Source organism: Argopecten irradians, chromosome 3 (genome assembly GCF_041381155.1).
Source record: "Argopecten irradians isolate NY chromosome 3, Ai_NY, whole genome shotgun sequence".
Lineage (NCBI taxonomy): Eukaryota > Metazoa > Mollusca > Bivalvia > Pectinida > Pectinidae > Argopecten > Argopecten irradians.
This window is the reverse complement of record NC_091136.1, coordinates 29405848-29429424: the sequence shown is the minus strand read 5'-3', so window position 1 is coordinate 29429424 and position 23577 is coordinate 29405848. Positions and strand designations below refer to the sequence as shown.

The 23577-nt window shown below is 35.6% G+C and overlaps 2 protein-coding genes across 4 annotated transcripts; both read right to left on the bottom strand.

Moving 5' to 3' along the window:
* Nucleotides 1-1531: 1531 nt before the first annotated feature.
* Nucleotides 1532-4191, bottom strand: LOC138319612 (uncharacterized). Its single transcript, XM_069262759.1, has 2 exons — nucleotides 4137-4191; nucleotides 1532-2136 (listed from the first exon to the last, which is right to left on the bottom strand). Exons 1-2 carry the CDS (start codon nucleotides 4189-4191, stop codon nucleotides 1532-1534), a joined length of 660 nt encoding a protein of 219 aa, XP_069118860.1.
* On the bottom strand, nucleotides 3988-19499 carry LOC138318139 (uncharacterized). Of its 3 annotated transcripts, none has more exons than XM_069260268.1 (8): nucleotides 19362-19499; nucleotides 13739-14053; nucleotides 12974-13111; nucleotides 12192-12354; nucleotides 11131-11343; nucleotides 9609-9700; nucleotides 5940-5972; nucleotides 3988-5548 (listed from the first exon to the last, which is right to left on the bottom strand). In XM_069260268.1, the coding sequence occupies exons 2-8, from the start codon at nucleotides 14049-14051 to the stop codon at nucleotides 5502-5504; spliced, it is 999 nt and encodes a 332-aa protein (XP_069116369.1). In that variant the 5' UTR covers nucleotides 14052-14053; nucleotides 19362-19499; the 3' UTR covers nucleotides 3988-5501. The 3 variants fall into 3 exon arrangements, with proteins under 3 accessions (XP_069116369.1, XP_069116370.1, XP_069116367.1); XM_069260269.1 differs by lacking the exon at nucleotides 19362-19499 and adding an exon at nucleotides 17100-17240 and having other exon boundaries at nucleotides 9605-9700; XM_069260266.1 differs by lacking the exon at nucleotides 19362-19499 and adding an exon at nucleotides 17100-17240 and having other exon boundaries at nucleotides 3989-5548.
* Between the last annotated feature and the right edge of the window lie 4078 nt (nucleotides 19500-23577).

Sequence of the window (23577 nt, the reverse complement as noted above, 5' to 3'; positions counted from 1 at the left end):
TTAGCAAGCTTTCCTCTTCTCCATACTATCCGAATGAGCTGCCACAGTCGCTTTGTCAATCTCGGGCAATTCTTATATACTCTATAAGTTATGCCATTGGGACCTGGTGATGATGCTGTTCTTGCTTTCCTGATGACATCTTTTACTTCCTTCAACTTTGGTTCAGACTCATCAAACAAATGATCTGGTTCGTCTGGCCGAATGAGCTTTTCGTTGTTCTCAAGCTCCTCATCCCTCATAGGATCGCTGTGCGTATCGTGCAGATGCTTCTCGACCTCTTCCCTCTCTGCTTTCAATGTTCCAGACCCTTTGCTGCCAAGAAGGTGTGATGTATATTGGAAAGGGTTGGCTGTGAATCTTGCGCGTGCTCTTTCCCTATCCTTCCTCCTTCGTCTACTCCTTTCAGCTCTTCTTAAAAGTTTCAACCTTTCTCTGATGTTTCTGCGAAGTTCTGCCAATGCAGGTCTATCTTCTAACGTAGCACATCTGAACGATTTTGCAAGCCGTCTCAGATCTTTCCTCATGCCTGTTATTTCCTGCTGCCTCCTATTCTTAGTGATAGTCTTCTTTGGTTGTTTCCTCTCTTCTGCACCATATCTATCAAGACCCACGCTATACATTATTGATGTCATGCCTTCGATCTTCCTATCGACTCCTCCTGCCAAAGATGCGTTTAAAATTGCATCTACATCTACATCAAACTTCTCCCACTCTGACTTGTTTGCACTTGATGGCCACTTGATCTTTGCTTTCCTGCTATCAGCCAGGTTTGGTTCCTGTAACCTGACTTCGGGGGTATGTTGACTGCGGTTTTCTGTTGTTGACTCATCATTCCGGTTGTCCTCTTCATTGTATGACACATGGACGCTGTGGTCACTATGGTTTTCTTCCTGGACCACCTCCTCCTCCGTCTCACCAGGTTGCCCTGCGCGTTGTGTCAAACGCAGAATAGGCGCGCACCCCATCTTCCCCATGTGGATCTTAAGTCCCCGTTCATTTTTCAAGGTCTTACCACAACTACAAGTACTGCCATTGTTCAGTCTCTCAGTCCTTGGTCGATCCGGTGTCGTATCCATTGTGTCCTCCAGATTAGGTCGCTCATCCTCCCCCGCTCTCGCGCGACCTTGGGGGTATTTCTCCATATATCTGTCTATAGCGGAATCAAAGGTTCCTCCTCGCGGAAGATGTGCTTCAGCCTGCTAAGCCTCCACACCCTTGGTTGCCTGTCTTTCCAGACTGTCTCCTGTCTATCCAGGTTGTCACTGCCCTATTCGCAGCCGTCATCCAGACTTTCCTGGCGGTCACTGGCTTACCAGATTGTAATTACCTATATACATCTTGGATGGTATGATGCGTCATGGTCCCGTCGTCAGGTGAATCCTCCTTCCTTGGTTGTTTCGGCGCTGTTCACTACAACCTCCGGAGGTGCGCCGACTGGGGTGATCAGGTCCCAGCCCGGAACCACTCAGCTGTCCGCTAGTATATTGCAACACTGTTGTTCTGATATTTAATGTTCATACACAACTTGATGTTACTGGTGTTGCCCTCTCCACTGTTCCTCTCTCTTCTTCCACAGCCACATTGATGCCACCTCAGCCTCTCTGCAGAGCCGCCCTATCAATCTTCTTCTCTCTATGCCAGTAATGCCGATGATCCGCAGGGCCCTCCACATAGACTGCCCAACGAAACCACGACAACCAACCTCCACAGGAAGACACCACATTCTCCATCCTCGTTGCTGGCAGTCTGATACCAAATCTTGGTACTTGGCCTGTTTTCGCTCATAGGCGTCGTTGATACGATCCTCCCACGGCACTGTCAGCTCCACCAGCACAGCCTGTTTGGACGATGATGACCAAATTACTATGTCTGGCCTTTGGTTGGTTACTGCTATTTCTGGTGGAAATGTCATCCGGCCATTCAAATCTGCCCTCAACTGCCAATCTTCTGCTGTACCTAGCACTCCACTGCCTTCCACACTGCCTTTAACACTCTGTTCTCCGGCCTTGACGAAATTGATAAATTTCAAGCCGCCTTTGTCCCTCTTTGATCTCTTTCTACTGTTCTCCAGAGTGTCTGCAAGTACAGACAGAACCTTGTCGTGACGCCAGGTGTACCGTCCATCCGCTAGGGCCACTGAGCAAGAAGAAAGGATATGTTCTAAATTGGCTGTATAAGTATTTATAAAGATGTATCAATTATATGAATATCAATAATAAAACTGGTAAAGTAAATTAACACAGATGTATAAATCTCAAATCAAGGAACATATTAATATCAAGATAAAATAAACAATAGAGATTTGGCAGATCATGTTTATATTTGAAAATATTGCCAGTAAACACTTGATATAATGATGCATTATCTTAGACAGAATGTATTTATCTTAACCTTCCATGAAAAGACTATATGATATATTTCTTTGTATTTGATCTAAACTTAAACTATAATATTTACAGTCAGTGGTGAATTGATAGTATAAACCCCGTTGATTTCAACCAAAGGCTACTCAACTTTATTTCTCGATAGATTGAGTATGTCACGCGCAATTTGGAGCCGCGCGGATGAATTTATGATGGGCCAAATCAGAAACTTTTGGTGTTTTCAGTAACCGAACGTACGTTCGATGAACATGTACATGTATCAAAATAGGTTTGAACACATATACATGTACATGTGTAAATACAAATGTAGAAAAGTTACATTGTTTATGTTACTACGTACCTCTTTGACCAATGCTTCCGTGCGTATGATAAATAAACAATGTTGTACAATGTACAGTTTTGCACATTCCGATGACGTCGCAATGTTTACATGTTGTGTGTCGGTGAGTCTGTGTTGTTCTCTACCACATGTAGCCTAGATCTTCATTCTATTCGTATTTTTAACATCTTTGGTTGTACGCGAATGAATAAGATATGTCAGAAAAACATCAGTATTTGAGGTGGATAAGTTTAACCAAAACGACATAGCACGACAAAGCAGTTTTGTTCACCTCGGCGGACAGACAAGTCCTGTACGTTATCTAAGCTTAGAATCTACTGTGAATCGGCGAGAGTAGACCTGTCTTACATACACAATGTACGTTTGGGTGTTTCGAAATATCAATGAAACGGAATCCTACAATTGTAGCTTTACAATACTTGTAATAGATACCTCTAATATTTATTGAAGTGTTTGAAACAACAATATGAATATAGTTAACATTTTGAGAGCGGTACAGTAAACGTTTAGGCCTACAGTAGTGGGCCTACCTGTGTTTGTACATGTTCCTCGAAACGACGTCCGATACATTTGAAAATCTCCAAAATCCGGAAATAATGACATGAAACTATGTAAACATCCGTGTATTCAAGAAATTTCAAACGTGAACTGATTAAGTAGAACTCAAGTGATCACAAAATTGAAGAAACTCTCTGTTTGTCACACCTCCTTGACACAGGCGGTTTGAATCGGACACCGCGTCACAACTACGTTAAATATCCTGCCACGTTATGAATTGTGTAAGCGTGTGAAATCATACGAAGCAAAAGATTAAAACCAAACTGCTTTGCACCATGGTGTTTTTAACAACAGATAAATAAAATGATTTATAGTTCCATACCGGGAAAACCCCAGATATATGCTTCATCAGACGGAACTCATTTTATTGGTATGTTCATTGATAAATTGGCGGGAATTTCCGCCACTTCAAGTGGCTGTTCCAAATGCCTGTCGGAACCAAACGATATAATTCAATTTTAGTCTTATAAATGCCATAAACACTATTAAGGGTAAATTTTGAGCTATGAAAATAATAGTTAAGACTGTAAATATAAGGATTAAAGTCTCTTTCTGGTGGTTCTATCGAAGGATAAAGTTGAGTAGGGTATCGATATTTGGAATGGACCGCTTTTCTTCGCGGTCCATTCCAAATATCGGTAGGCCTACCCTACTCAACTTTATCCTTCGATAGAACCACCAGAAAGAGACTTTAATCCTTAAATAATGCACGAATATTGTAACTTTAATATTGTCAACTGAAATAAAACAAATATGAAACAAAATCACTATGGCACAGAAAAACTTTTACATTATATAATATAAAGCTTAACTAAAACTATATATGTAATGCCATTTTGATATGTCATAATTACTTTCCTTGTGTTTCTTCATCGGTCTGTCCGTTAGTACTGACTGACGAAGATACATGTATTTTACTCTAATCAGAATGGGGAAATGTATGATTTAAGACAAAAACAATACTTTTTTACCATTTTTTTTATACAGAACGTCACGGAAAACAATACTCACATATTGATAAAAGTATACATCTTAACCACAGCGTATACTTTGATTTCATATCTTGGCATTGAAAAAATACGAAAAGAATCAAACTTATCTCAAAGATGCTCCACCGCCGACAGAGCATACATGATATTCAACATTTGAACATATTTGGTGTTAAATCGTGTATATATATGTCTAATTAACACAAAAAATAATATAAAATAACTTATTTTGCTTTTGGTGCTTGCGCAATCAGTACTTCATTCCATAGAGAATATAGTGACACGGAATTTCTTCCGGATGCAATTAATTATTTTTTATATATATTTTAAACTTGAAATAAAATTAGAAGCTCAAACTTTTTAATAGTGATAATGCTGTTAATTAAGTAACTTTTGTAACTGAAGAAAAATACTAAATCGTCTGCTGCTGTTTCTGATAGTGAAAAATTACCATTTGTCAGCGGTGGAGCATCTTTAAGCAGTCATGCTTACATATCATAATTTTAAAACATGAAGCAGTGGTATCTACATAAATATAAATATGAAAAAAATTAGGAATAAAATAATGTTCTGCTTAAAATAAAATATCACAACAACTAACTATCAATTAACTTCCCTCCCAAATTGAAAAATAACCAGGACTCCTCTAACAAAGTGTACTTTGAGATCAAAACAATGTTCATGTATTCACACTAGGATAATTTTGTAAGTTGAGACATTGCTTGGCCAGGTGATGTCTTATGATTCCATATTTGCATTATACAAAACTAGAAAAGCACAGATACAACTTGAAAGTAATTAATTTCCAATTATTGTGAGAACTTTTTGTTATTATGCTCCCAAATATGTTGTATAATGTAAATGTACAAAAACGAAAATATCAAACCAAACCCTACAGCTTAAACAGCTTCATAAAGATACTCCATGTAACAGCGTGAACCTTAAATCTATTCTAGATTCTAGTTAAGCAACCATAATTCGCTTTACTTTATCCATTGCTGTTTCCACAGGTTAATTACGATGCAATGCTTTCCAAGAAAGATGCTTATGTGGTGGCAAATTCCAAACAAGCAAACCGACAAACTTTCTGTTTTCCAATCAGAGTCAAGAGCACGTCTCACTTGTTTAAACTCTAAAATCAATAATATCCTGTGAAACTCGATCTCTTCATGGATAGTTAAACGCTGAAGGGTCAAGAAAATTCCAGTCCTTATATCTAACGAAATAGGTTCAGGAACTTCGTCGTTCTGAAGTTGTTGGCACTTCCGAATAATACCCTGCAAAAAATCAAGTGAATACACCAATACAGGCTTACATCTTAATGCTTGAAACATAACAAATGTCATTTCACGTGAACTTTCTTACTTTATGAATATTGATTTATAAATACACACGTGACAATCAGCGTCTTGAAATAGAGGCAATATATTTTGACCCTCTTCAGCACAAATCAAATACTAGCAGATGCTTGTGTCGTGTGTTCTTGGGTTTTTATACAAAATATAAGAATATCGATATAAGAACAGTGACCTTAAAACGCACAAAATGAAACGATAGGAAAGAATGCCGTTCCATATACCAGTAATACATAAAATAACACATTATTCACTTTAGGAAGAGTGTCCCAAAATCAAGAGATGTTTGAAACGAGAAAGAAAGTATTCTTACTTGCTGTTTGACCATTATCATTTTTACTGCAAGCTGAAAACACAGAAAGAATATTGACCAACAATAGAAGTAACCATCATTTTACAATTATTGCAATCTTCTACACTTTCTTGATCATCGCCTTTCATATAGTACATAATATGAACAGATTATTATTTATCTATTATGGCCTGTTTGAGAGGGCACTATTGCCTAATAGTATTGTCGAGGGATGGAATAGTGCCCGAGCCGAAGGCAGGTCAAACTGTCTTCTGTAAAAAAACATCATTTGCTTCCATCCCCGTACACAACAGCCTGTCCGCCATCTTGACGTCTTGGTCGAAGCGCAACGTTATAATGACGTCATGTAATGGTGACGTCACCATACATTCACGTTCAATTTCGCGCCACTTCAATAGTGCCCGCTTGCACGGGCACTATTGCAAATAGTAGCCATGTGTGTAGCCAATCAGAATCCAGTATTCTGTCACGTGATGTACTCAAAGAGAATTAATACTGGTTGCTATATAGTCATATACACATTAAAGGATACTAAATTTCAGAGTGTTCATTTCATATGAAATTTAAAAAAAAAACCACAAATTTAAGTTATTAAGTTTTTATCACATATCTAAAAGAACCCACATTTCTAACGTCTCAGCTTATTAAAACGCTTCAGGTTATGATATATTTTTGAATGCCTTCCTGAGAATTGGTTCCTACCCATCTTAAACTACAAACTAACCACGTACTCATGGCTTTTTTAAATAAACCATATTTAAGAGTAAAGAGGGATTCACAACCTCAATGCACGAGTCGTTTCCGCGGAGTTGCATAATTACATGTACTTCATAGACTCAATAGAAAAAGTCGATAAATAATGTAATATACCACTAGCAGATGATAACTTGAGAATGGAATAATGAATTTTCGCACAACTTCAAACCATGGTAACTTATGAGGTATTGCAACATATAATTCTGAAAACGAATTAATAAAAGATATCTTATAAACTGTTGTTGAAGGATTATTTTACTTTATTTTGTTAATATACCATAACGTAATAATATATTATAACGAAAGAGAGACAAGTGTACGTATTTTATGTGAATGTAGAGACGTTTTGTTAAACGCTCTTAATATTTCCTTTTCCTTAAAGGCCCATTATCTTTCCGAAACGGCTTTTAATTTTTAAAATGGAAATTTAAAACGAGATCGATAGTTTTGTAATGTCGCAAAAGTTATGAACTTACCATTAATACTACACGAACCTTCTGAACAATTTGATTGAAATAGATAAAATGTTTATTTTCATAACACGGGTCGTCTATGTTTCCCGCTGTCGTCCTAAATACCGCGCGATAGTTGACTATCACTGCGCCAGACGGCAAAACAGCGAAATGACTCTCCACTGTTATCATATATTACGCAGGAAATCTTGCGTATGTTTGGTGTTGTAATCTCATCTTTGGCCATCGGTATATATTTTATGATGTTATTAATGTTTTAAGAAACCTTTATGTTTTGGTCCGAAAGGGTTGTTGGCCTTTAAATTAAAAAAAAAATCAATACTGTTTGGTTTTATATGTCAAACAGGAATGTATACCAACATTTATAATGATATTGCTTTGTTTATTAAACAGTATATTTAAATTACCAGATGTTTACATATGTTACTCAATGTAACACCACTTAATAATTCAATAAAAGACTATTACAAGGTCCAACAATATATTGCTTGTGGCAAAGGCGAGAAAATTGAAAATCATTAGATTTATTCTATAAGGAATAAATCAATTTATAAACGGGACAGCTTATGGGCTACTTAGGTGTTGAATTTTATATCTCGGTATATTCCGGATCGGTGTTGCCGTGACACAATTTACAATGACCCGGAAGTTGGAAGTTTTTTGAGCGGGCATGCGTAAACGTCCTTTCTTGTCACGGCTCTGAGAAAAGAATTCATAAGCCCTCCCTCACTCCCAAAGCACTATTATTTGTTGTATAGATATTTCTTTGTGAAATTTTTGCTGCTGGCTTGTTTTTTCTTCTTTTCCAGAATTTCCGCTGATAAACTCTCAGTATGTGGGAACTTCGACAAACCAGAATCATAGTATTCAGATTATGGCCTGTTGTGGAGGGCCTCGGGCATATCAGTATTGAACTATTTGTGATAAAGGGCCTGTTGTGGAGAGCCTCGGGCATACCATTATTTGAAGTATTTGTGATAAAGGGCCTGTTGGGGAGAGCCTCAGGCATATCAATAGTGAACTATTTGTGATAAATGGCCTGTTGGAGAGCCTCGGCCACACCAAAAAACATAGATAATTAAAGATAAGAAATGATATCTGATTAATATGAAATTAAAATCTAGGAACTTTTCTGAAACCGGAAGTTGATGAAACCGGAAGTTGATAAAACCGGAAGTTGGTGAAACCGGAAGTGACATTATGCCGGAAGTGATATTCCGGAAGTAGTTTGAGAATGAATTGTTGTATATATTTGGACATTGCCATTAATGCCTTTATGGCGTGCATTGTCAATAAAGCCGTGGCCTTGTATTGTCTATTTGTGTGTCTGTTATCTTTTATAAATGGTTAAATTAGTTGAGCTTGACCTCACCTAGTCCTGACATTCTTTCCCTTTTCCGCCTGCTTAACATAATTTTAATTCGCAATATGATGTACATGTATAATAATCAATTATACCATACATTGTATATGGCTAAGTCCTAACCCCTACCTCACTGTATATCTCTGGGTTTTTCCTTTGTTTACTTTTTAATGTGTTTGTTATCCTCCAGTATGAAAGACTGTATGAAAGATAGCAAAGAAGAATTTTTCGAAAAAGTTTGATTTGTATGAATGTGTGTGTGATTTTTTATGTTATGTCTAAATATCATGTACATAATATTATATGTTTTGAAAATTTTTGAAAAATAAAAAATAAAACAATACATTTGTATAACATCGATATCTTATGGATCATATTTAAGATATATCGTACACTTCATAAAATATCATTTATATTTAACCAGCATTCTGAGTATTGGTGAAGCGTTACATGTCACCTGCTGATCCCGAAGTTAGGCAGTGACGTGGATGGGGGACACATTCTGCCCTGCTATATTGTGGCGTTAATTGATCCCAATCTTTGTATTAGGGATTTTCGTTACCCCATTTCATAAGTTACAACAAACAGGTCTTTATAAAAAGTAACGATTATTGCTTGTATCTCATTGTACATCATTCATTTCAAGAATATGGAGTTTTTGTTTTCCCATTATACAAACAGAGTGCATTTATGGTTTTTGATGAAGCAGAGCTAAATATACCTTATATTTAACTAGCATTCTGAATATTGCTGAAGCATTACATGTCCCCTGCTGACCCCCAAGTTATTACACTGACATCATTCTGAACCTTCATGACAATTCCAATTAGCCCCAGATCCTTTGTAGCTACAAGCTGTTTATGAAGAGAGCTGAGTGCAGACAATGATTTTCTAAAAATAGCTATGGGGATTTTGGCATTGACCTGACAATCAGAAAATTATATTATTGTGACAGTAAGGATATATAGAAAACAAGAGGTATGCCTTCTATCTTCATTGACAAAGTCTGTAAAGTATGGAACTAAATATACTTATTAATCATGAGTATTCAAAACTTATTATATATAGTTTACCTACATTTCCGATAGATAAGCAATATGATACCACAGATGATGATCCCGACAATTAATCCACCGAAGAACATTCCAGTCATATTACCACTTGAAAACCTGAAGAATGAAGGCTATCAAAATGTTAGATTTAACGTAATAAACTTAACAAACCTACCTAAAGTAATTTAACACACCACAATAAAAATTATAAAAATCAATATAGTTAAAAATTGTATCAAATTTATCAAACGGTACTTGTGATATAAAACGCGATTTGTTATTATTTGGTATATTAGAAGTCAATGTCTATAAATTAATGTTTAACACGTCGAATAAATATTTGTGCTATTTATCAGGCAGCAATTACTATCACTGACCAACCTCGATAATCCAGGGGTTACTATCACTGTCGATATAACGACAGTGATAGTAATCCCTGGAGTATCGAGGTTGGTCACCTTATAGTTGTGACCGAATGAATCACCTTTCCAAACAATTACAATAAAAACTGTATAGTTTTATACTAATGGTTTTGGTGATTTACTCGATTTGGGTTCTTTATGTTGCTTAAAATGAAAATATAATATTAAAAGCTGTCCTTCATAAAGACCACTGTAAATGATACCGGTATTATATAGGTATAGAATAATAGAATCTTACATGGGTCTGTCAAGTGGACAGGGATATCTCAACCCGAGTGAAAGAATTTGGCTGGTCAACACGAGGCTTGCCGAGGGTTGACGGACGATATCTAGATTTCACGAGGGTTGAGATATCCCTCTCCACTTGACGGACCCATGTTTGATTCTTTTTCGCAGATACTAAGTAGAAAAAAGACGAAATTCCTGTTTGTTTCCAGCTGTTTCGTTGCGCCATGATGCAGGAACGTCGTTATGTGTCAAAATTGATGACGTCATCTACAATGAACGCCGCGGTACGCAGCATGTATTGATGACGTAACGTAATTATATAGCGCGTGTGAGCTGTCTTACACCCCGTATGTAAGAATAATAGAATCTTACATGGGTCTGTGAAGTGGACAGGGATATCTCAACCCAAGTGAAAGATTTTGGCCGGTCAACCCGAGGCTTGTCGAGGGCTGACTGCCAAAATCTTTCCACTTCACAGACCCATATTTGATTCTTTTTCTCTCATACTTAGTAGAAAAAAAATGATGAAATTCCACTTGGTTTCCAGCTTTTTCATCGCGCCATGATCGCAGGAACGTCGTTATGCGTCAAAATTGATGACATCATCTACAATACGCGCCGCAGTTACGCCGCATGAATTGATGACGTCACGTTATTGTCTAGCGCGTGTGAGCTGTCTTACACCCCCCTCCCCCCATGTGTAAGATAGAGATTTCTTTTCCCTAACAACCACGGGATATCCCTGTGAAGTATGGGTGAAAGAGTTCTCTTTCCTTAGCAACTACGATATATCCCTGTGAAGTATGGGAGAAACAGATATCTGTAAATGTGAAGTATAACAAACTAGTTTTCTTAAACTAAACTCCATAAATATGAACAAGAAACAGAAAACATTACCCGTCTTCCTCACATGGAAGTTGAACGGAAGGTGTCTGTGTTATTGTTTTCGTGTATGGCACAGTACTAGATACCGTCGTTGTTGAAGGCGTTGTTGAAGGCGTTGTTGATTCCGTGGTTGTTGTTGTTGTTGTTGTTGCTTTCATTGTTGTTTCTATCTTCGTGTATGTTGGCCGAGTTGGCATATGTGGGGTTTTTGTCGTTGTTGGTAGCCTAAGCGAATTGGAAATATTTACATTTTTGCCATCAGGACTACAATAATCATAATAATGTTATTATTACTTTGACATATCTTACACACAAGAGATGTCACAGTGTGGTCGGAATTTTAATCATCAAATTCTCTGAGACGACAAATAATATACAGTGGATGATATATAGAGGTTACACAACGAGTTGTTGTTTGGTATGGAATTCATTTCACACGAGTGAGTTATTTTTTTTGAAAGTTACAAAAGACACGAACCTTATCAAGTGTCTTTTGTAGCTTAAAAATAACTTATAAGTCACTTAAAGTGTGAAATAATATTTCATATCCAATAACCTAGAGTTGTGTGACCTTTTTTCATCACAATAAAATCATCTACAACCAAGGCCAAAAAAAAAGATAACGTTATTTGCCGACATATGCATATTAGGTGTAGTGATATCATTATAAGCAACAGGCACTCATTAATATCCAAAAATCTTAATTGTTTAAATGATATATTAAAATAATTTCATTTATGAACAACTGTTGCATACGTTCCTATTAATCGAACGTATGTTTGAATCTAGATTTCTATAGGTACCGCTACTTGAACTAATCATTGCCAAACTACATAGGTATGTATGTCCGAGAGTGGAATAACACGACGCATAATGGTAGAAATCTGAATAGTTTATATAGTGCTGATATCGACGTACAAAATCCTAATTTACAGACATAGAAAGTTCTTTTTTATCAGCGAATATTTTTCGTATCGCTATCTCTATATCACTTTTGAACAAGTAACCTTAATCCCCCTATGTAAAAGTAACAACATCACTTTTCAACAAAACTATTAGAATTATCATTATACCTGTCACAGCCACAGTTGATGTTTAACACGGGTGCTGAGATCGACGTACAATGTCCCACTTTACATCTACACGGGTCCACACCACAAAAGTTTCTAGAAATGTCACACTTGCAAAAGGTGCGATGATCACCACAGTAGTTTGGAGATCTGCTCTTAACTGCCTCTTAAATCACGACATCAAAATGAACAGATCAAAATAATGTTATTCACTGAAGTTAGCCACATCGCAAAAATACAAACTGTTGCGACTCTTTTCATATAAATATCGCTTGAAATGAAGACTCATTCAGGATTTTATATTTTCTATAAACATCACACTTGTAAAAGGTATGATGGTTACCATAATAATTTGGGTTGAGGCTTACGGTTGCCTCTGGAAATATTTGACAATATAAATATTAGATTCTCAAAAAAATTTGCCAGCTAGTAAATGTCATTCCCCCGTAATTGGTACTCTGATATGATGTTTAAAGAAAAGTTTAGAATATATTGTATGGTATTTCTTTGTTTGCTATGGCGGGCCACTATATAATTTTCTTTATCTTGTACGTACAATATACTAAGTTGTACGTACAATATACTAAGTTGTACGTACAAGATACTAAGTTGTAGTACAAGATAAATAAAATTGTATAGTGGCCATAATACGCCACCGTAGCAAACAAAGAAATACCATATAATATATTCTAAACTTTTTTTTGCATTATAAGTTTACTAAAGAACATAATTTTGTCATTATTCTTTACTAGTTTTAAACCCCTTGGTGGTTTTCTGAAAATTACCTGGGAAACAAGCGGGCGTGGTCACGCACTCGTGATTGTGTAGAATTGATGACGTGTTGTCCGCGAGGAACGTGCCCGCAGCACATCGAACACACGTGTCATTTCCGCCATCTTTGTCACATGACCTAACATAATGGTCTCGAAAAAGGAAAGGAAGGATAACTTTTCGCTTTAAATTCAATAGTAACTCGCCAATTCAAATGATATACATGTAATTAAACATACAAAATAAAATTAATAAGTATATGCTTATGTGTACATGAGTTCCAAAACACCCAAAGGTTAGCTTTAACAATATCATCCTCAGAGATAACCAAATTATACCACGGATTCACAATTACGATAAATTTCACAGGCTTCATCCATATCACTGAATTCAGTCATGAATCCATTCACTATATTTTCTTGTCTATCCGTATAGCTAAATTTTCACATAAATCCACAGTACTACATTGAAACTCAATTACATCTCAACAAACACGCCGGGCTGAGGAAAAGCAATGTTTTATCACACATACCACAATATGCAATAAGGACAAAGGACACACCACACTCCGCTTTTTCACCACAATCTCATTACACATTCATAATTAAAAGTATTTCTTTAGGACATTAGGTTTTTTTTATATATTCTGTTTTATCGTATTGGTTTAAAATGAATTAAAATAAATTCTTTTAGAACTTTAAGTTTAAGATATCCTAAAAATATAATAACGCATTGTTATTTCGCGTCAAAATGACCCATTTGTGTTCTTTTATGAATACCTTCAGTACAGCTGATTTTCAGACAAGTTTTGTTTCCTCTCGTGATATAGGTAGCGTTTTCGTAACCCGTCAGTCCGTTGTGTCCAAGAAGCAGACGACGGGCTGGTTCCTCATGTTTAATTCTCTTGTAGATTTCTCTCCGTTTTTGCATGTCAAAATGAACAGTTAAAGCCCCATCTCTTTTATGCCGATGAGTTAATTCATAATCCTTTGATACAGCGGCAGTTGTTGTTAAACCGACCAAGGTAAGGATTGTAAATCCCAACATAAATAAATATAGTGGTGATGGTCCTTTGTGTTGATACATTCTCATTTCTATAAAAGTACAAAAATATCAATCTCTATAAGAATAATGTTATAATGGAAATGGTAAAAAATGATTTAATAACTACCAGCAAAACATCAAGGTAGATTCGACCCCGATATTGTTAGTATTTGCAGATGTTGTTGAAAGAATACTCATAATGATTTCTTAATAACTTTGGTACAGCAGATGTTGAAAGTAGTACTTGTAAACATGCCTTCATTTTAAACTAGTCGCCATAGAAGTTACGAATTTTGCCGAACGGAAGTCGGAAAGTTCATGGTTTTATTCTCAAAAGAGTTCGCAATGACATTACGTAGTTACGGTAGTCACATGGTGTTCTCGGCAACGACGTTACAATATCGACTAGCTTCGGTTTGTAGGAAAAAAGTTTCAAAAAAATGTTTTTCGTTGATTTCGATTAAGTCCTGTCTCAGCATTGTTTACAACAGGATTTTTTTTTCTTCAAAATTCTTCTAAATCATGGAAAAAAAATCAGACAGATACGGATATTGAGACTTAAAGGCCCACTACCTTACCAAAACCAAAAAGTGAAGTTTCGTAAAAACATTAATAACATCAGGAAATATATATCGATGGCCTAAGATGAAGTTACAATACCAAACAAATGCAAGATTTCCTATGTTAACTATGTTAAAGTTGTATGGTCTATCACTTTCGCTCTTTTTGTCATAGTAAAAACTAAATTGGGGAGCTAAATCATCAAGCTACATGTCCATATTCAAATATCAAGTGTTTAAACGACATATCGTTACAGCGAAAATTACATGAAATACAACTTTAAAAGTGAAGATTCATTTCCCTGTTTTGCCGTCTGGCGCAGTGATAGTCAACTAACGCTCGGTAATTAGAACGACGGCGGGAAACATAATACGACCCGCGTTATGAAAATTGACATTTAATTTATTAAGATATAATTGTTCAGAAGATGATGATAGGTGTAGTTTTAACGGTAAGCTGATAACTTTTGCGACTCTACACAATTATCAATCTCGATTTACATTCCAATTTTAAAATTAAAAGTCGTTTCGGAAAGGTAGTGGGCCTTTAAATAGATATAGTGAATTAAGATAGAAAAGAAAGAAAATATGGAAATCCCCATGTAGATGAAATAACTTCTTTAAAGCGATACATCATCTTTAAATGATATGGATTAATTAAGCGTACGTTTCTGTAACATTTGAAATAACTATTTACTTTATACCATATAAAAATATTGTATAACGTCATGGTACCCAAATTGATACCAATACACGCAATATATGACATTTGTTGCTTGGTGTGTTTCACTTTTTTCGTTTTTGTTTTGAAGAAGTGCATACAAACATTATTTTGACAGTACCTGCGGTGGTTCAGTTCCTCCGTAACACCACGTAATGACTTATGTGATATTTCAATGATTTAAATTCAGTTTTCTGTGGCATTCACCTAAACCTATATTGTTCCAATATGTTGTATATGTCATAAGAACAGTCTTAATTATTTTTAATGAATGTAAAAATATTCAATGTAAAAATGCAACAAACATAATTATGGATCAATCAAGTTGCAAGATACGAGTAAAAGTTTTAGCAAAAATCAAGATGGAGAAATAACGCTATACAAATAACAATTTGCACTTGATTAATACACAAATAAAGTAATGCAAGTATATTTTTTCTATTTCTGTTGAGTATTTATATCTTAATTATTAGAGTACAAACAGTATTTGTTGCACGGCCACATTTCTAAGGATGAACAAGTTCCACACCAGGTTATCAATTTCAAAGTTTCAGAGAAAATGACACAAAAAGTTGCATAAACGAAACTTAGTTATCAATAAATATTGAATATTTGGTGTCAACACTGAGAAACGAGGTAAACTTTAACAAAACGAATGTTTGAGCTATTTTTTTTTCAAATTAGGTATCAATTTGGGTATAGAATCAATTTGGGTACAATGACGTTATTGAAGTAGTATTCACTTATCCCTCTTACAAGTCATAACCACATGGTTGATACTGTTTAGGTTTTATCTGTCATGTGCAAGCCGATCCCTTTAAATTTTTGTTGTGAATAGTCATATCAACATCAAAATCACTACAATTTTCATATACATTTGCATATTAATTAATGTTTAAAACATAAACAGCTAATCTTGTGATTTGTTGAAAAATCTGAAATTTAGGAAAAGGGATCTCCTTTCCCAACACACTGACAAAAATAAAGTAAAACATTATTAGGGAATGAAATGCGGCGCTATAATGAAGGATAGGGATATTCTACCCGAGGGTCACAAAATGTAGTAAAACCCGAGGCTTGCCGAGGGTTTTGCTACATTTTGTGATCCCGAGGGTAGAATATCCCTATCCTTCATATCCACTTATGAAAGAGTATTTTTCTTTCATACCTCGATGTTTTATTGCAATTTTACAGCTATAATATCCCGTCATTTCGAAACAAATTCGGAGAAATCGACGACTGAGAGTCAATTTTCCATACATGAAAATTTACGTGATATTTTCATAACAAATTCCGTTGTTTGCATCTTTCATAATAAAACCAGTCATATTCGTGAAAAAAGGGTTAAAATTTTACCGAGAAATTAGAGATTTTGTTGACGCCGTGACGTATTGAGGCTTTATTGCATGAGTAGCCATGCAATACAGCCTCAGGCGACATGAGTGTATTGCCCTAGACCAGCCAGTATTACACCCGTAGGTATGACAGAAATAGATATTCATAAACGCATTCAAAAACGAAAGTACATTTGTTACATTACGTTTTCATACATTACAACCGCTAGTTAACATTTTATATATATTATAAGAAAAAACAAAACCAGTTTAGCATAAACGTTCATAGATGAATAACAATAACTGTCATTTCTCTTCTTAGAACACTGTCAATAAAATCTGTAGTAAATATATAAGTACCGGGGTTTCGTTAGAAAATATTCCGTAATTTAATTAGATTCATTACATATCAAAACAACATTAAATCACTCAGTGCCAAACCAATTCATGCATGTATATGATTACTAGAGTAAATACTTACATTCCCCAAATTATTTATGATCCGAACTAGTTTGTCTACAATTATACTCTGCACAGACAAGTTTAACATCCGGGTGCCTTCTCCAACAATACAGGTAAAACATATATGTGCACGTATTATGGTATGGGGCATTATGGTGTACACGGTTGGGTAAAACCCACACAAAAAGACTAAAGTCCATTCCTTTTGATATATTTGTATTCATTTGCAATATCTATTTATGGCTTTATTTATTCCTGTGATATAATATTTTGATATTGACTTTAGTGGGTTTTTTTTAATTGTTTCTGTGTAAAACTTGTAATGGTATTATCATTATATTAAAACATCCAATGTGATGTAAGATTAAAGTTATTTTAGGTGTTTCAAATGACATGTTTCTTTCTTTAAAGTGAGCAGGGTTTTTTAAGTATATTTGTATTTTAAAAACATTTTTTACAGATTAAATCGAATGAAATGTAGTATATGTTTTTACAGTAATTAATGTAGTACGATCGGAATGTCTAAATTGTTATATCACATTATATTTATTGCTGTGTCTTAGACGAAACGCACAATCAGTAATATGTTAAGAGTGAAAATATGTTAATTATCAAACAAAGATGTTTTTGATAAGCCAAGAGAGCCGTTGTAAATAACTAGATATTTCCCCTCATTTTTTTCTATATCTTGTAATAACAGAATTTCAAATATATTCCGTTGTTGCATTTAACTAGATCTTTCGTGTATTTTTCTCGTGTTGTTTGTTGCAACTAGAGCTTTCGTGTATTTTTCTCGTGTTGTTTGTTGAATGTAACAAGAGCTTTCGTGTATTTTTCTCGTGTTTTGATTAAGATCTAGCATTGCTCTGTGTTTAAGTGTATACTTCAATGTCATTTCTTATTATATCGCAGTATTGTTTTACTTCTTCAAAACTCTTATCTTAAAACGTGGATGACATCATGCATTTTATTAGGGTTTTTTTTGCATATAGAAATGTAAATTAATTCTAAATCTTCATTTTTTCTGTCAGAGAATTGCGTGCGCTATATCTTTCATGTTGACAGATTTAACTTATTTTTTGCGACTAAATGACATAATTCTTGTTTCTACTTATATAATATCTATATGTAGATAATATTTTGATTGCATGTAGGTATACCATCACTGAAGTTGCATATTTAAACCGTATTTATTCCGAGTTGGAATAATATCAGGTATAGCATATCAAATATTACTACATGTAAGAGTAACTTGTTCTTGATTGCAGGACTTTGTACACAAAACTCTAGTTGCTATCAGATTTCTGTGGTATTGTCTAACTTATTCTGGTTGTGAATGTGTAGTCGACATAAACGCAAATACAGACATGTGAAGAGCATCTTGTTTATTTTCTGACCAATTTATCTTTCAATATAAATAATTTAATTAATATTTTACTTATAAAGAACAGTATTAAACACTCATTGCACATCATCATATAAATATGTACAAACTTTTTTTTATCAAATTTTAGATCTTAACTCTAATTCTTATTTATCCTAACCGATCTTAGTGAATGTTCAAATAGTGAAAGCTGATTTTTTTTACCAATTTCCACAATAATATTAAAATATATATATAACTATCTATTTCTTTTTTTTGTTATTTAACCCACGTAATAACATATATATACATTGATAAATGTACAAGGGAAAAAGTTTTATATAGTTCCCAAATTTCCAAAAACATTTCAATTGTCACAAATTGTATTTCATTATTCAACCCTTATACATTTCTGTAACTGAGTGACCAAGAAATAAGTTCAATAATCACAACAATGCAATTTATTGCATCCACGAGAGTGTAGATGCTGGAGCACCACATGGAATAGTTTGTAAAGATCACGGTTCTAAATCTGGATCGTCATTCTCGCTTCCTGCAAAACAACCATTTGACAAGGTCAGCAGTGTCGATTCAAGTGGGTTTGTGGCAGTGACTCGGAAGAAAACGACTCGCCTTTTTCTCAGCGGTATGTCGTCGGAAAGATGTTCCGTAGATGATATTAGAACATACCTCGAGTCTCGTAATGTGAGCGTTACATTTGCTCGCCTGTTCAAAAGCAAACGAAAATTTTCGTGTCTGCTCGTGTCAACATAATATCGGCCGACATGTCAAAGAGAAAGGAGTCTGGGTTCTGGCCAAAAGGCATTCGGTGTCGCAAGTGGATTTCAAATAATCAGTTCTATGGTTACAATGACAACTCGCGATCTAACAATGTATAAGGTTATTTACATAGTTTACCTGTTGTGCCTCATTTTAGCCATGTCGATGAACATCCGGTTTATGTCATGGAGTGTAACTGGTATTATGTCGGCTGCATCTCATCTACACGAGGCTTTGAACAGGGAGCACATCGATATCTGTGGAATATCTGAGCACTGGCTCTATGAGGAGAACAGGCATCTGTTCTATAGCATTCACAAAGATTGCGAGGCAGTCGTCATTTCAGACTTTTCTCTCCATACGCTTGCGGATCAACGTAAAGGTGGTGTTGCTATAATGTGGCACAGAAGACTCAGTGATATGAAATCCGTTGTTGATTCAGACGATGACAGGATCGCCATTGTTAAACTTGTTACAGGGACTGATATTTGGTATTTTATCCAAGTTTACCTTCCTACATCTCGGTACGGTGCAGATATCTTCACGGATTACATTGCGAAACTCGATGATATATGTACAAACTTTTCTCTTAATGGATCCGTAATCCTTATGGGAGATTTTAATGCTCGGCTGAGTGGCCCACACGTACCTAATTATGTAAATCATCGTGGCCAGTCTCTCCAGAGACTCATGGACCGGCATCAGCTTTGCGCTTTGTCAACCTCTGATGTATGTCCAGTCGGATGATGGATCGTCGTCCCTTATAGATCATATCATCATCAACTCGTCTAAGGTTGATCTTGCTTGTGATTGCGTTGTACTAGAACACGGATTCCTTGATGTCTCAAACCACAGACCTTTGTTATGTGAGCTACGCATCCCTCTTCCGGAACGTATGGATCATCATTGTAGTAGGATAATGCGATTCTCTTACAAGTGGATTACTACTGGAACTTCTGAGAACGTATCCGCTTATCGGGAAAGCTTAGAAGAAGCCATCGAGCAATCAACATTAGCAAACACGCGAGAACTTAGGTGTGAGGATGACATTGATAAGTTTACTGACGAACTCGTTACCTGTATCCAGAGTACGTCTGAAAGATCTCTGGTGAAACGGAAATTCTGCAAGTTCCTAAAACCGTATTGGAACGAGCACCTTAAGGACCTCCATCGGAATATGTGGTGTCTGCGTAAGGAATGGATAGCTGCAGGACGACCCCGCGATCCTTCCTCTGCTACATTTAGACTCTACAAAAATGCAAAGTGTTTATTTAGAAAAAGACATCGCCATATTTCAGAAGATCATGTTATAGACCTGAATAACGAAATAGAAAAATGTGCGGACGTTAGTCAAAGTTCATTTTGGTCTTTGGTTAAACGTCGCTGTAAATCATCATCGGGTGCTGTCGGTGCAGAAATGAACTTTAACGGGTCAGTCGTAAGAGACCCTGCTCTTTTAACCACCTGCTGGGGTCAATATTTTGAAAACATTTACTCTCTGTCAACATGTGATCATTTTGATTCTAATTTCGAAGCTGAAATCAATAAATCAGTTACCAATACTTTAGCTAGTAATTCGGTAAAGTCTCAAGATTTTGATGAAATTCCACTGCAGGTTGTTAAAAGGGTATGTAGATGTTTACCACGTGGTAAAACAGCTGGATACGATAACATTGTGTACGAACATTTGATTTTTGCCAACGATAACTTGTACAACTGTCTTCATGCTCTTTTTAATGCTTTCGTTAGAGTAGAATATGTCCCTCCTGTACTTACAAAGGGGCTGATTTGTATACTGTATAAAGGTCACAACAAGCCAAAAACTGACCCTAACAGTTATCGTGCCATATCTCTTTTACCAGTAATTTTGAAAGTTTTTGAAAAAATTTTGCTTGGTAGACTTGAAGAAACAAATTTGTTTATTCCAAATCCTCTACAGAATGGCTTTCAAAAGCACGTCAGTAGTACAATGACGTCATTTCTGGTTAATGAATCTATTACATTTGCAAAAGAAAATAACAGCAAACTTTTTACATGTTTTCTTGATGCTGCTAAAGCGTTTGATTGTGTTTGGAACAATGGTCTTTTTTACAAACTTCAAAACTTAGGTTTTAAATCAAAGTATATTAATATCATTGTTTCTCTATATTCGAACATGTATAGTGCTGTATTGCACCAAGGTTTGGTATCAAATTGGTTCAAGATACACCAAGGTACACGCCAGGGAAGTATTATTTCTCCATGGCTGTACGTAGTTTTCATTAATGACCTACTTAATGATTTATGTTCATCTCAGTACTCTCTTATCATACAAGATATAAATGTAACTTGCCCAACGCAAGCTGATGATATTACCCTTCTGTCTTTTTGTAAACCTGGTTTGGACTGTCTCATGGATATCTGTTACAATTACAGTTGTAAATGGAGATTTAGTTACAATGCATCTAAGTCTTCTGTGATTGTCTTTAACGAAAGCAAAAGTTAATTTTCGAAAGCAAAACGTCTGTGGGAACTCGGCAATGATACTGTCTCAGAATCTATAAATACCAAGCATGTCGGTATATTTCTAAACAAATTCAAACCAGGTTGTCCAGACGTCAATGAGACAGTTAACAAGCTTCGTAGTCAATGTTTTGCTTTGTTAAACTGTAATTTATTTGGTATTGGAATTAATCCATTGACCGCTGCTAAGTTGTACAAGACATTAGTTTTGCCAGGTAGCCTTTTTGGATGTGAACTCTGGTTCTCACTATCTGAAACTGAATGGAACCGCCTTGAAACAGTTCACCATTTGTGTGCTAAGTTTATTCAAGGTTTTCCAAGGCACACCAGATCAGATATTGTCCTAAGTATGCTTGGGTTAACATCCATACGGTTAAATGTTGAACTTTCGAAACTTCGGTTCTTTTCTGCATTATGCAGAGCAGATATACGCTTTACTGTAAAGAGACTCTTCATACTACGTCTCTTTCATGTATATTTTGGTACCTACTGTAGCGAAAATGTTTTTGCTGTCGACATTTGGAACATTTTTCACAAATATGAATTGCAAGACTTCTTGTACCAATTCTTGCAAGATGGAATTTTCCCACTGAAGCATTATTGGAAGCATCTCATTAAGGCTGCCCTTCTTGGCGAGTACACCTCACAGTGGAGTGAACGCCTCACTGTCTGTGAAGAGTTTGATATGCGTCCTTCGCCGATATGGTTCTTATCTAAATGTTACCCATATCTTGATAGAACGTTTAAAAATGTTGCTAAGCTATGGTGCATTTCACCAAATTGCGAACTCTCTTGTGCCCAGTGCAATGATTATGTATACGATGCAGTGGCACATTCTTTGCTAGACTGTCGTAGTCGCGCATTGCTATCTCTCCGTGACGTTTTTTTCACGAAGATAGTCAATGACTACCCAGTACAAGTTTACACCTTTTTAACCAACTCCTCAAGGGAAGTTCAGATCTCAATGCTCCTCGGCAGTCCACCAGCCACATTGAAAGATATTTTTATTGACGAGGACCGATGCTTTGCGTCATTTGCTAAAGAATGCTGCATTTATTCTGAAAAAGCTTCACAACTAACGTTTAACTAGTAAGAGTATGTCTCAATGCATCCTACACTCTGTGTTGTATTTTTTCCCTTTTTTGTGAGTGTTTTTTGTCATATTTTATAGTTATCACTTATTATTTTGATTGTTTTGCACTGTACCATTGTTCTCCTTATTTACCTAAAGTTTCTGTTGTTTTCCTGTTCATCATCATATAATACGTTCATTGTAACTCTTCAAGTTTTGGAGGAATAAAGACATGAATGAATGAATGACAAAAATCTTACTATTACGTTCATAACTCGACAAGTTCGAACTATCCGAAATTTGATCTATTATAAAGAAATCAGTGTAATATCACTAGCTAAACAATCATCTCAATAACATTCACATTTTCTCAAACAATTTGCAATCTGCAGACGTCTATATTCTGTAGAAATGCATAGATTTTTACAATGTGATAAGAGCGACCATCTGGATATTTCCAAAAAAAATATCATCCTATACAGTATGTTAAATCTTTTCACAGCAGAATTGGAATTTCGAGACATATGTACAGTTTGATACATGTATATAGAGTATACAACTATATATGATATCATTAATTAGATACAAGTACAAATGTATATACATTTGTATCTACATGTACATTTACTGTACTGTTTACATGTATATTGATATCTCTCTATTTCCCCACTTTTGACAAACTAGAGGTAGCTCAGGTAAACGAAGACAGGTAAGCACAGGTAAAAATTATTATGGAACTGACTATAATTGGTTTTCCATTGTTCTCCTATACCTTTGTTC

What these genes read in the sequence shown, in the direction of transcription:
- LOC138319612 (XM_069262759.1), bottom strand. Translation starts at nt 4,191, where the DNA reads ATGTATCTTCGTCAGTCAGTACTAACGGACAGACCGATGAAGAAACAC. An exon ending in GATGAAGAAACACAAGGAAA is followed by an intron (nt 2,137 to 4,136) that starts GTAATTATGACA and finishes CTTCTTGCTCAG; the next exon opens with TGGCCCTAGCGGATGGACGG.
- LOC138318139 (XM_069260268.1), bottom strand. Translation starts at nt 14,051, where the DNA reads ATGAGAATGTATCAACACAAAGGACCATCACCACTATATTTATTTATG. An exon ending in GAAAATCAGCTGTACTGAAG is followed by an intron (nt 13,112 to 13,738) that starts GTATTCATAAAA and finishes TCCTTTTTCGAG; the next exon opens with ACCATTATGTTAGGTCATGT. An exon ending in ATTGCTTATCTATCGGAAAT is followed by an intron (nt 5,973 to 9,608) that starts GTAGGTAAACTA and finishes CTGTGTTTTCAG; the next exon opens with CTTGCAGTAAAAATGATAAT.